The sequence below is a fragment of the Falco punctatus genome (assembly GCF_963210335.1).
Source record: "Falco punctatus genome assembly, chromosome: 6".
NCBI lineage: Eukaryota > Metazoa > Chordata > Aves > Falconiformes > Falconidae > Falco > Falco punctatus.
Window position 1 is genome coordinate 75,590,247 of NC_137585.1, and position 14,415 is coordinate 75,604,661.

At 35.0% G+C, this 14,415-nt stretch overlaps 2 protein-coding genes across 2 annotated transcripts in view; one reads left to right on the forward strand and one right to left on the reverse strand.

The window, feature by feature from the left end:
• CCDC146 (coiled-coil domain containing 146) overlaps positions 1-14,415 on the reverse strand; it is a 72,164-nt gene that overhangs the window by 41,222 nt on the left and 16,527 nt on the right.
• Positions 7,176-13,700, forward strand: FGL2 (fibrinogen like 2). Its single transcript, XM_080391982.1, has 2 exons — positions 7,176-7,929; positions 10,675-13,700. The coding sequence occupies exons 1-2, from the start codon at positions 7,191-7,193 to the stop codon at positions 11,379-11,381; spliced, it is 1,446 nt and encodes a 481-aa protein (XP_080248108.1). The 5' UTR covers positions 7,176-7,190; the 3' UTR covers positions 11,382-13,700.

A 14,415-nucleotide genomic window follows, 5' to 3' on the forward strand; every position in this document is an offset into this window, starting at 1 on the left:
GGATATCTGCTGGTGTTTGGTTTGCCTGTGTCTGGTATCTCCAAATTACTTAGACAAAAGCTTGGACCCACGATAATGCACTAGGGGAACTGAAGACTTGACTTAAGGTCAGGCCATTGCTCAGAGCAAGTTCAGTACTGAGCTAGCACTTGTGCCAGAACAGTGCAGAACTGTCTACACAGAAGTGGAAAACAAGGAGCATCTGCTCCAGGTCCTTAGCTTCACTGCTGCCGTCAGCTAGAACTGATAGAGACACGCTAACAATAAAATGAAGAAAAAAGTTAGCTAACTAAAAAGTAGCATACTACTTGGCTTCTTAAATGGCCAAATATAATAGTTCATATTGTTCTTAATTTCTGAGAATTTCTATGACTTCTGAATTCATGAGGAATTTCATTACTTCTGAAGATTATGTCCTGGCAACTTCAAGATGGGGCATGCAAAAATGAAGGAAAAACAATTAAAAGTCTATAGAGGTAGTATTTTTAACCTCTGGGGCAACAGGTTTATCTTAAAAAAAGACCAAACAATAAACCTGCTCTAAAAACTGCTGGTCCCCATGCCAGAGAATTTAATGGTTTTAAGGACTTCTGTGACAAACTCATCTGATTCCCTGAACAATACCTAGGACAGTTTTTACCATCTTCACCACTTTTGCTACAGGGCTTGAAGGATGCACTTCATTTTCCAGAATGCTTTGTTTATACAGTTTTTATTACAACATATAGTAAAGCAAAAAATAAACTCCATAAAATACACAAATGGAGTTGAGTCAGAAAAATTAAGGCTGGAAAGAACCTCTGGATGCCATTTAGTCCAACCTCCTGCTCAAAGCAGGGACAGCTTCAAATTTAGACCAGGTTACCTCAGGGCCCTGCCCTGTCAAACTACGAAAATGCCATGATTGAGTAAGGATGCAGTGGCTGAATAACTATTGCATCAGTTAGAAGGTAGTCTCTTTATTCTGCTGATTTATCAACAGCTCTCTTTACCCAAAAGAAGATAATGACTTGCCCTGAAGTATACTGAGTCTAACCATTGACTACCTTACTTTATCTCACATATTTTTTCCAAACCATGCAGATGAAGAGTGAAATGTATTTCCTTTAGATGTTAGGAAGCATAAAGAAGATAAGAAGAGATGCCAGACTAAAGGACAATAATGAAGCCAGTGTATATAAGATTCTGATTCTTTTTAATAATATTTTTTAACTCATTAAATTATTTCAGATTGCTTTCCAGCAGTTATATGAAACAAGAAACAGCCTCAGTGAGGCTCTTACTTGCCTTTGACAAACATAGGGAGCCAAAACTGACTAACTAGCTCCAACTAAGCATCAGATATTTGGATGACCTAAACTCTGTTTTTAATGTGAAGCGTTGCATCACAATTTATACATGCCTAGTAAATATCATTACTACACTTCTTATTCTATCATCTACATCACTTATTCTTCAACACGCTGCAAATATTCATAGATTTATAGAAGACTAACACTTCTAAAATTAACTAGAATTTCTCTACTCAACAATATCTCAGGCTTCAGCACATATTTCAAAGTATTTTAAGACAAGAAGATAAAGATCACTAATTTAAGACTGTAGATGTTTAGTTCCACCATAAATTGTAGTTATCAGTATTTCAATGCAATTTTGCATTCCATTTTGTACGTTGAGAAACATGTTAAGTACAGACAGGAACAGCTATACTGCAGATATTTAGGGAATTATATGCCTTAAGTCATTATTGCAGAGAAAGGTTATGATGGTAGAAGGTAAAGAAAATTGCAGTATGATTTCTAAATTAATCCTGTCATTAGAGTTAAAAAATAAGGTGCAATCCATCCCATCTGTAACTACACACATGCTGACAGGCAGCAGATAAGGGAAGTCCCCAGTAAAGCCTATTTATTAGTCTTTCAAGTACAAAAAGATTTGTCGCTGAGTTTTCTCAACATTTAATTTAGGTGATAAACAACAATATCTGAAGTCATGAGGCCATTGGTTGTATGAATGCAGTCAGGCATTTCTATCCTGATGTTCACAATGAGCAAGATTATAACAAAGTAACAAATACATTTGTATAAAATCAAATCTATATATAAAACGGTTTTCCCTTAAAAGTACTATTTTACAGGGGAAAAAAATCACCTAAGTAATTTCTATTTGGAAGCTAAAACAATTTAAGTAATTTAAGAAAGTGATTTTTTTTTTGTTTTTCACAGAGTGCTTCACAAATTATTTTGCCCTATTTCCTGTTCCAAGAAAACCATAAATGTAATGAGTAATAAGATAGCATGCACTTTTTAAATGTAGCATATCATTCTTTCACAGAGTGAGGGCATAATGAGCCTGAGAAATTATTAATATGCACTCACTTTATTTTGAAATGGACATACCATTTATACTGAATTACTACAGAGTATTTCACATTAAAAAGGCTATATTCAGATGATGCTACATAAACAAGACAAAATGGAGTAGGGGTAAAGGTATACATGAAAAACATTAATAAACCTACTTACAGTAGATATAGCACTGTATTGCCTTACACAGAGTTTCTACAACTTAACTTTTCTAATTACAGATGGATCAGCCAGGCATCCTTCAATGAAAAATAAACGGCTGAAAAACCTTCTAAAACCAACAAATAACAACTAGGAAAAATAATATCATGAATTCTTTCCCAAGGCATGGTTCATAACAGTAGTTTTGTCCCCAGTTCATGGGAAAAAGCAATCCCTACATGGAAAATACCAAAATCAGCCACCATCAAGATGATACAGTGGGTGAGGAAATACTGCATCTGGCCAATTGTGTCTTGCATGGCTCAGTAGAAGAGGGGGGATAAGAGACTAGTAAGATAGGCATTCCAGGAAAGGAGACAGCTTTCCTGCTGCCTCCTGTGTGGCTGTGACTCTCAGGAGGAGGATACTGAGTAATCAGTACAGTCTTAGACCAGCTAAGACTGGTTTTATTGGAGTTGGAGAGGCTTTTGTATTTGGTTTGTCACCATTCTTAAGAGGGTATGCTGGGTTTTTTTCTCCATACACTTAGCCAACTACATCGCCTTCCGTGGCTACAGATAAAGGAAATATTCAGCAGTAAATTCTAGATTTTGGGCAGGCAGATCTTCAGGTGTCATTGGAGAAACAGAATAAATTGGAATTTGCTTTAAAGGATCTATTTCTTTACAAATATAGTCCTCACCTTAACAGAAAGAGTGACATTCTTTAATCATGAGTTTTGTAATATGTATTACATTTACAATTGCTTATATAAATACGTTATCTACTATTTACATTCTATGCCAGTGTTGCATTTCTACGCGTTGCCATAATTCATAAATAAAACAAAGACCAAATTAAACAGATAGGAAATTTACACGGTTACTAGTCCTATGTAATCTGTATCTCAATAAGAGTATTAACAATTAAAATCAAATGGAATAGGACTGCCTGCCTTTCTGTGTCCTGACATGTTCTCATCGATGCATGAGGAAGTTGAACAGACAGTCACACAATCCAGTGGACAACATAAAGACTGTTTGCATGAAGAAAGACTACTTAATTAAAAAAGAAAACAATTGAATTCATCAAAACCACTCCTAAATTAGAATTTGTTTCTAGTATGAATTTTAGGTATATATTCCACATTGTGGGTAAAACTGAAAATTAATCTAATTACCTTTCGTCTCAACCAAATGTATCACAGAATCACTGAAGTCAACAAAAAAATAAAAAATATTACTGCAGCTGTTGAATTTTGATACATCCTACCTCACCTCCAAAATTATTTATACGAATGAACCCAGATGTGCTTCAGGTTTGTTCATATCAATCATTTGAACTGCTTACACAAATCTGGATGTTTTGCAACAACTCTTCTGCAGTAGATGTTAACTCCCAGGACAAAGCAGAAATCAAACAGATGGCAAGCTGTCATGTTTTAAATTGCCATAGTCACTAGGTAAATTAATATCTGCCTACAGTCTTTTAACTTCGTTGTTTTCTATTTGACCTACATTCCATTATCTGCCAGGAAAAAAACCCTTGCTCTAAAAAATCATGGGAAATGGCTCATGCTGCTTTTGATAAACTTTGTGTAAACAGTCCTCAGACAAGTCTGCTAAACCAAAATATATTACTACTTTAACCTTGCAACCACTGGGTAGTTCTGGAAACAGAATTAAAGTCTTCAGTAGAATTTCAGAATATCACAAGCTCTCATTTTTTATCTTTATCTTTAGGAAGGTATGTCTGTGAGATTAAAGATATCTCTTCAATCCATAGAAGGAAAAATAGATTCCTAAAATGAAGATGAAGACTAAACGAGATGAAAAGCTACAAGAAAATGCCCTTTAACCAAACAAAAGATCTTGGTAGAAAATTCTCACTTGTGACTATCAGCTGTTCTTCAGCTAGATCTTTTTCACAGTTGGAAAAGATTGGCTTTTGCATGTCGTGATTGCTTATCTACTTTAAAGCTTTAAGTATAATACAGAATACTCTAGGGATCGAGAAAAGCCCCATCGGGGAAGAAACTTTGTTTACAAACTGCAGTTCTCAGTTTTGATCTGATCCAATATTTCTGCCATTAGTTATGCTGAATCAGCATCTTACAGTTTAAGATTGCTCAGTGCCCTTTCAAAGGGCAAAGACTTGTGAAAAACTCATTTTTAAGAGTTTGCTTCATTTATCCCAAGGAAAATAAGAGGCACAAAACACACAAAAAAGGCTGTAGCATACTACTTTGAGTTCCTGATGGAAGAAGAAAGATGACAAATTGTTGGGAATGGACATTCCATGACAAAACAAGATGACCAGTCCTCAATTACAAAGCTTCCCCAGGTAGAAGCATACAGATACCTGATGGAGAAGTGGAACTTCCAGGCTCCAAACAGATTGCTGATAGCCTAGCAGCAGAACATCAGACTAATAACAAAATCAGGAGGATAACAGAGCACCTCAGGATTATAGAAATCTTATCCAAGGGAGGAAGTAACTATCAGTAAATGAAGGTATATAATGGATCAAGGAATTAATGTCTCAGGAAAAATATGTTTGAAAAGCTCAGACATCTCACATTACTATCTGAACTTTCTTTTCTTTGACATTCAGCATCACTAGAAATTTCTGCCCTTCTTAAAGTTATTAAGTTCTAATGATATTTTAGGCTTTCAATGCAGCACAACAGTCATAAATTACAATATATAAATTACAACACATTTGATATAAATTTAAACATTTCCAGGCAATTCATAAGATGTGAAGCAAGGACAATTATTAAGGATTTTACAGATACAGAATAGTATTTCCAGTCCAAGTCCTACAGCAGATAGCAGAGTTCACTGCAAACCGAACAAACACCACTGTGGGGGGAACGCGGCTTTCCAAATAACAAGCATTTAGGAATTCAATTATATTTCTAAAGCCCTTCAAAAGAGGCTGGTATAGCTTTATTCAGTTTGACAGTAGGAGCCGTGCAGGAGAAAAATGCTCTGGAAATACTTGATTTTAGACTGATAGAAAAAAAAATCTAGGATCCTATTAATCAAATGAAAAATTTTAAAATTTTACTCACAAATTAAAATCATACATTTAATCTGTTACAAACACTTCAGTTTTGATGCATTTTTAATAAAACCAAAGTGGTGTCAGTATCTTACACGCAAGCTGGGGGTGTCCTTCACCTCATTGCTGGGGAGCTAGCATGATCTGAAAGGGAGAGATACACAGTTTTGCCACATAACTAAAAGCACCATGCCAGGTTCTGGGATGTTCACTTAGAATATAGGAAAGGTAGATTCAAAACCCATTTCCCAAGAAAGTGCCCAGAGCACTGTGCTATACAGGAATCCAAAGGAACTGTTGTAGCAGGTTAGACAAGTAGGTTTTTTTGCCAAGCTTCCCTCCTGTGCTATCAATATAAACCTGTGGTCTCTGAAAAAGCTAGTAATATTCCAGAGATCATGAACTTACAGTGTATGGTGTGACTAATGTCTGTTTAATGTTTAATCTGTATTACGAGTAATTTCAGTTAGTGTTTAGGGAAATAAATGGTTCAGATGGGACTAATTAAACAAGAACTGGTGTGAAAACCCTTTACTCATGCAAGTTATTTTGCTCTTGACAGCTATGAATGCACAGACACGTTCATATAGCCTTGCTTTGGGGCACAAGGAAAATGACATTGAACATTAAAAGTGCATAGACACCATGTGAGAATGGCAAAGGTGGCTGGAGAGTAAAAATGAAGAAGTACACGGCAAACATCACCTACAATAGAAGTATTCCATTTGGTGTGATTAGTCATGCAAAGTACATGATTAACTCTTCAAGCTGATACAAGGCACAATAAAAAGAAAAGCAGAAACTGAAAATCAGGAATACAGAAAAGAATACCACGAACTGATGGGCCCATGGGAGCTCCTTCCCTAGCTCTCTGCCTTACTTTAGAATTCAGGACATTATTCAGAACACCAGGGTATGCTTTGGGTTTTCTGAATAATCACTCCAACAGCTTCGTGCATCAAAGAGCAGGGAGTGGAAAGGGTAACTTAAATTCCATTCCCTTCACTTAGAAAGGTTTTATAAGAGGTACTCAGAATCAGATAACAGTGAACTTGAACTGTGATGTGTCATACAAATCATGAATATCCCAGATAACTATTCTAAGCAGTGCTAAGCAAAATGGGAAGATGAAAGTGCTGCTCATCCTCCTTAGTCTGTGACCCCTGAAAAATGTTTAGAACCAAAACTGTATGTGTGTTTCAACATGCTTTGGGATTTAAATAATTTTCATTAATACATGTATTCAGTTAAAAAAAGTTTTAGGAAGAAGGGAACTGAGCATCAGTGAAGCTATTGCTGTGATAAACTTCAAACTGGGAAAGGGGCAGTTTTTCACCTTTTCTACCTGCTATGATAAAACTACAATCTAGTTTTGAAAAGCATTTTTAGAACACTCAAATATTAAGACAACTGATATAACACAGAGCTAAGTGATTTTTTTCTTCCCCAAAAAAAGAAAATACATGTACAAGGAATGAAATTAAACTGTTTAAGTAATCAGCACACAATGCATTTCATCATTTTGCTTGCATACATTAGTTCTGAGTCAGGAACACTCACTGAAACGTGCTACTCTTGCAAGCACTACCTACTTTGCTCTGCTATTAATCACTCGTGATGCAAGCACTCCCACCCATTTCTGAGAACAGTGTAGGCAGTCTGATAACTCACAGGCTTCAAGCTGCCCTTATAAAGTTGTTCCACTTTTGCATACTTCCTCATACTGCTAGTTTCTCTGTGAAGATGAAGCTGCTCATTTACTTAATCTTGACAGCTCTCCTTGCTTTAACAAATGTCTTTGCAGTTGTTTTAGAAGATGAAGAGGATGCTAAAGAAAAAGTTACTGAGACTTGTCCTATAAAGCTCAAAACTAATCGGAAATGTGATGAAGGAGAGGATTGTCCATATCAGATAAATCTGCCTCCGATGACCATCCAGTTACCCAAAGAATTCAGACTGCTTGAGAAGACTCTCAAAGAAGTACAGACCCTTAAAGAAGCAGTAAACAAGCTGAAGAAATGCTGCCAAGATTGCAAGCTGCAGGCAGATGACAACCAGGAAAGAAATAATAGAAATGAATTCCTGCTACCTGATGCAGAAACTCCAGCAGAAAACAACAAAATCCAAGATAACAGAGTAAAGGAACTGCAAAGCAAAGTTAACAGAATGGCAACCAGCTTGAAAAATGCAAAGAGCCAGATTCAGACACTTCAGGGTCGTTTAGAGAAGATGAGCCACATAAATATGAACAATGTGGAACATTATGTTGACAGCAAAGTTGCTAATCTGACTTTTGTTGTGAACAGCCTTGATTACAAATGTTCTTCCAAATGTCCAGCAATGCAACCGAGACCTGGTATGTAACCTGTTCATTCTTATTGACTGTATAAAGTGTCTGTGCATTTTACAAACATTAGCTAAACAATTTAAAATATGTTTTAACCAAATAGCTGTGTTACTAACTTTACAAGTTAAATACTTGTTCCTTCAGTGTTTATTTATACTCCTGTAAAACATTTCAGCTGCCACTAGAGGGTTACTGAGAGCTGCAGGTGTTCAGTGCCTCCTAGAACTGGACTTTATTATAGGATTTAAAACAGGAATTTTCAAAGGACTTTGGTTTTGCAATTCAATTCGTAAACGTGAAAAATTAGCTATTTTACACAGCACTACCCTTTATTAAGGATACTGAACATCAGTGAACTACACATATTTTCTCTTTGAATGAGAAGGGTTAATTTTCTCTAGGTGTGCCTTGGAAAATGGCTTGGTTTTTTTTCAATGTGAAATTGCAACTATTCTGAAGAGGTCTGAAGGCCCTTATTAAACATCAAGGGAATCTAGTAAAAGGTTTCGTTTTTAACAGATGGATAATAAAAATATTTTTTCTATCATCACAGCAATTAACTGAAAGGTTCAGCTACAAAAGCTTATTAACAATATTTTTCAAGTGCGTAATATATGTACAATCATTTTAATACTATACCCTTAGCATGAAGCTAATATATAAGCAATATAAAACAGAGAACAGGTGTTATCACTGAAAACACTTTCTTCTTTTACAGTTCTCCTAATTAAGAAATAGAAGTAGTAATTTCTGCCTAAAGTTATTAAGAGAAGATTGAGGTGTTTTTTATTGTCAAAGTTTTATATTACATGTAAGAATCTCTGAAAACAAGAAATATTCACTAGATTGTCAGTGTATTCTATCACTTAGATATGATACATGTGAAGACAGGGCTTTCTAGAGATAAAGCAAAGAAAGGTCAGTCCACATTACAGTTTTTAAGCCTCTGTGGGTTAGCATTCAAGTTTAAAATAAAACTGTTATTCTGTCTACTCATACTGAAAATTGAAGGACATATGCAGATGGTACAGTGCATGTACAGCTGAAATTCTTGCAAGTGTGAAAAGAGCAAATGAGTAATAATAAAGGTAATGCTTTTACTAAATCAACAATCAGCTTAAATCAGATATAAATCAGTATAAATTAATTTAATTCAGATAAACATTCACACACAAGAGAGTGATATTTGGTATATTGCTAATGTGAAATGAATCAAATTCAGGTACAGTAAGAACTTCATAACAGACTAAATTAGTTTTAGATATTTTTCACACTGAAATGTTGGGTACTGTTCATAGCATATGATCATGTAGATTTTCCTTATATTTTACAGTAACTGATGCTAAGTGTTTGTAGCAGCAATATGAAGACTAGCAAGCATAACAGCTACAACTTTTTCCTACACAGCAGCTATTCCTGCATCCACTGAAACAAATAGCAAAACTTTACCTAAATAGGAGTTGAATTTGATTATAAAAGCTTTGTATCTGAAATGTATGTTCTCTGTCAGTATCTACTCTGAAACTTAGTCCACCAAAGAACTTACACAAAGTTCAGTGAAATAAATAAGAATGTACTCTGTATTTAGATTTAGCTTTTAAGCCTTTGATTCTGATACTTCGTGCTTTCATAGATGTCTAATTTTCAGTACTGGCAAACAAGGAATCCTGAGTCTTATTCTCCAGTGAAGCCTGAGAATGTTCCTCTCTTTCAAGAAGCAGTTTAATTGTTTAAATTTGCTAGGAAAAATATGCAACTCAAGCCTGCAAATGAACATGCCCATAAATTCAAATCTGCAATAGGAATGAACATTAAGGTTTTGACTCTTAACTGAGAACTTGTAGGAGCTCTCTGTATCACTTAAGAACATGGAATTAGAATACCATGCCTTTTTGAGCACAATGACCTTTGCACACTGGATGACACTGTGGATCAAAAATGGATTTTCAATCTGCAGGAAAAACCTGAGGGTATTTTTCTTCTGAATAAAATACATCACCCATTGGTGAGAAAAAGCTGTGTTAACAGTAGATGCTAAAACTTTTCCTTACTGTAAAGCCAGCAAAGCCACATACACACGAAAGCACTGTCACTTTTCTAGCTTTGTCTTTCTAGGAATAACAGTATTACTACAATAGATGAGACTGTTTTATTACATTTTTTTCCTGCTCCCTAAAATACAGTCAACATTAACACATGAAACATTCCTAATGATGTTATGTTAGGTATCAAATGATGTTAACTGAACAATAGCCAGGTTTAAGTCATTCCCATATGGACAAAGCTTTTTCTCTGACATACTGCCAGATTAAGATTTAAATTGCAGACAGGGTGTGATGGTATACATTTAAATACAGAGAGCAGCAAGTGTGTAACCACAAAGCATTAGAAATACGGACTGAAGAAATGAGGCTGAATTTACAGGAGGTAATGAAAGAACAAAGAGTAGAGAAAGGGAGAAAAGGGAAAGAGAAAATCAAAATGCCCCTGTATTAGGCAGTTTTGCTACAAAAAACAATTTAGCTGAGATTTTTTGACAGCTAGCCAGGGCAGAGATCCCAAGTAGCACCTATAATAGAGTAAACCTGATGGAAAAACCCTGTTTCTCCCTAGAACTGAAACTGCTGTAATACCATTTCTTATGTAGAAGTCTCTCCGATTCTAGTTCTGTATGCCACTTCAGCATGGATTAAAGAAATGTTTATTTTTAAAATTAAATCATGTTTATTCTAACATTATCTGTTCTTCCACCAGTTATGCAAATAATGCAGAGAGACTGTGCTGATCATTACACAGCAGGCAGAAGGAGTAATGGAATCTACAGGATTAGCCCTGACCCCAGAAATGATAGCTTTGAAGTTTACTGTGACATGCAAACACATGGAGGTGGCTGGACAGTGCTGCAACGGCGTCAGGACGGCAGCACTAACTTTAACAGAACCTGGAACGACTACAAAAATGGCTTTGGAAACCTCAGCAGGGAATTTTGGCTGGGGAATGACAAAATTCACCTCCTGACAAAGAGCCAAGAAATGCAACTGAGAATTGAACTTGAAGATTTCAATGGTATCAGAGAATATGCAAAATACGAACACTTCTACGTGGCCAACGAATATCTAAAGTACCGTCTAAGTGTTCACGGCTACAGCGGCACAGCAGGAGATGCCCTTCACTACAGCAGGCATTATAACCACGATCAAAAGTTCTTTACGACTCCGGACAAGGACAATGACAGGTATCCTTCAGGAAACTGTGGAGCATATTACAGCTCTGGCTGGTGGTTCGATGCATGCTTGTCTGCCAACCTCAACGGCAAGTACTACCACAAGAAATACAAAGGTGTTCGCAATGGCATTTTCTGGGGTACATGGCACAGTATTTCTGATGATATGCCCAGTGGATATAGGCAAGCCTTCAAATCAGTAAAAATCATGATCAGGCCCAAAAGTTTTGTGCAGTAATTATATAGCTTTCTCTTTAAATAGTTTGCATTGGATTGCACTCAAAATCATGCTTACTCAGTATTATATTCTGAATTCAAGTATTCAGTTATGTTTGGCATAAAATAGTTCTAGACAAAACAACATACTTCCACAGAAATGTTTAGAGCTGATTTGACTCATTTAACGAATTAAAAACAGCATGAATGTTTCTGAATAGTTATTGCTAAAACTTAGCACAGGTTAAGTCTTGGTATCGTTATGTAAATATTCTAAATATTGCTTCTGGTGCTTTTACTGACTGTGATATAACACATTTTATGATTTAAAACTTTTAAATGGTCTTCCATAAACTGTGTCTGAATGAACACCTACATTTTAACCTGCAAATAACTCAGAGGTATAATTGATAACATATACATTTGTCAACACTCAGAATGAAAATCAGTCTCTCTGACTTTTTCTATCATCTATCCTTCACAATTTAAAAGGTATACCATAGCAATATCAATATGTTAGGAAAAGTACTACAAATTATTATATTTAAAGGACTAGAAAACAGAAGGACACATGGTTTGCCCAAAGACACCAAAAAAGCCTTGAAGAAAACCTAGAAAATCTTATCCTCTTTATCAAAGATTGTTCAAAAAAAGTTGGTGGAAGAACTGAATACAAGCAGTGGAACTAACATAGAGAACACGTAATGAAAGACAACATTCTTGCATACTATGGTTCCTCCGATCAAGTTCAAGGTCCTATTTGTCTGTGGGAGAAAGGAGCCATTATGTAGCTTATTGCACATTTATATAAGCAGGTGACAGGTAAGAAGAAGACACATCAAAAAGAACCCATGTCTTTGCATTAATGCCTCTAAATACGTACAATAAGAGTTTCCAGCACTATTTTCTCCTGAATCTTTTAGATAAGCCAAACGTCACAAGATCGCTCTTGTAAAGACTTAAGCTCTCATTTAAGTACTTCTCACTCTAAGTACAATTAGACTAGACAATTAGGTACAATTAAGAAGGATTATAAATATTTTGTAAGATATTAAAAGATTGTGTTCTCCCCATTTTCTGTGTATCCTATTTGTAGCCAGAAAACATGAACACCACACTGGCAATTATAAATATAAACGAGAATATGTGAAATATTTTTTTATTCTAAAATATAAAAAATGAAACAAATTTTCAAATATTCCAGGAAGCGCAAATTAGAGATAATATTATTAAAGCTCACATTGTAGATAGTGAGCACAAATTTGACCACACGTATGTATTGCCTGCCCTAAAAAGGACATGCCTTTACAACCACTGCCTAACATCCTGAGCACAGGTGCAATTTACCTTAGCAAGAGGCTATTTTGCCATATTGCTCTCACCAATCTGTAGATGCAGACAAACTATACAAGACCGCATTTCTTTACCAGTTAAAGTGTGGCCTTTGCTGGCGTAGCTTTTTTGATTAAAGGAGACATACCAAAAAAAAAAAAAAAAAAAAGCATACAGTTGACCTAAAACTTTAAAAATACGACATTTACTGTTTTTTTAAGATTGTAACAAGAACTATTATGATTACAAGTCATGAAAATGAGCAACACTGGCAATTGCTAAATTGTAAAATATTAATATATATATTTTTTTACAGAAGTAAATACTCTGAAGGACATTTCGGTGTGAGGTGTTATTTGGTTTATTATATTTCAATTTTAAAGAGCAATAGAAAATTTTTATTGCAAGACGTATAATCTTTGCTTGAAAACATGTTTTGAATCTATAGAATATTTATTTTGGGATAAAAAATTATTTTCTAAACGAAAAAAAGCAACTTATGAAGTATTGGTTAGAAGAGCAAATATCTAATTGCATATGATTATATTTAATCATTTTGCATTAAATGCACAATTTGCTCCTATTCATTATATGGTAACTAGCTAAGTATGACTTAGGAGTATCTATAAGCTTCTACTTGAAAATGTCTTTTTCCTGCTAAGTTGTTAGAAGAGAAACTGTCCTTTTTTTATCCTGTTTAAAGGAAACTTCATAAAACACAGAAATTTTACAGAATAAGCAAATGTGACTAACATCACCTAAAAAAGCCTTGTCTGATGACTTTTAAAAGGGGGGTGGGTGGGTAGGTGGGATAAAAAGGAAAAAAAAAAAGAAGAAAAAGGAAGAGTAATGCTGTTACACAAATCTGAGTATTACCTGCCTGGAACTGTTGTAGCTGAATCTTTGTCAGTGTCTACTAGTTTTACAAAGTGTAACTCCATCTACTTCTTGCAAGCATTATTTTTATTTTTCTTTGGTGTAATAAAATTAAGTCACACTTAAAACTGTACTACTGTCATGCATGCTTATGGGGGACTATAAAAAAAAATCTCCTAAATTATTTTATTGTTTTTCTGTAAAAACTGAACCAATAAGAAAACACAGATAACTTTAGATGACCAACAAAGATGACAATGTGACATGCCAGGATAGTAATTTCTAGTAATGACAGTACTTAAGAGATCCAGTTTATGACACTTCAGCTGCCAAAAAATACCAAAGGCTGAAATCTCAGACATCTTTTTGAAATTATTCATATTTTGGAAAAGAAAAAGTAATTGTCTGATCAAGAGTTTACAGAACCTGTACCTTTAACATGCAAGAGGAGAAGCATACTAATCTGTTTTTTGTATTACACACAACCTTTCATATCACATGCAAGTTTCATCAAGGCATGTGAACAGAAATAATATCCCAAATTAAAGCATACCATTTATTATACAAGCAAAAGTACTTGGTCTTCACTTAAGGCTTAGTAATTCAAACCATGTCTTTCAATTTATGGAGAACAACTATGTAACACTGGTTATCATATGAAAACAGTCGTGGTTTCAGTCTTTCTAATATTTAAATTGTGAATTTTATTGAAGAAGATTACTAACTTTTTTTGTTTTGCTAGCAAAATTCCTATGGGTTATTTCCAAAAAGTAAAGGCACAAACCCATCTGTTCAATGTGATCAGCCAAGCAGACTGTAATGTCTTGGCTTTTATGCATTGCTTAAAC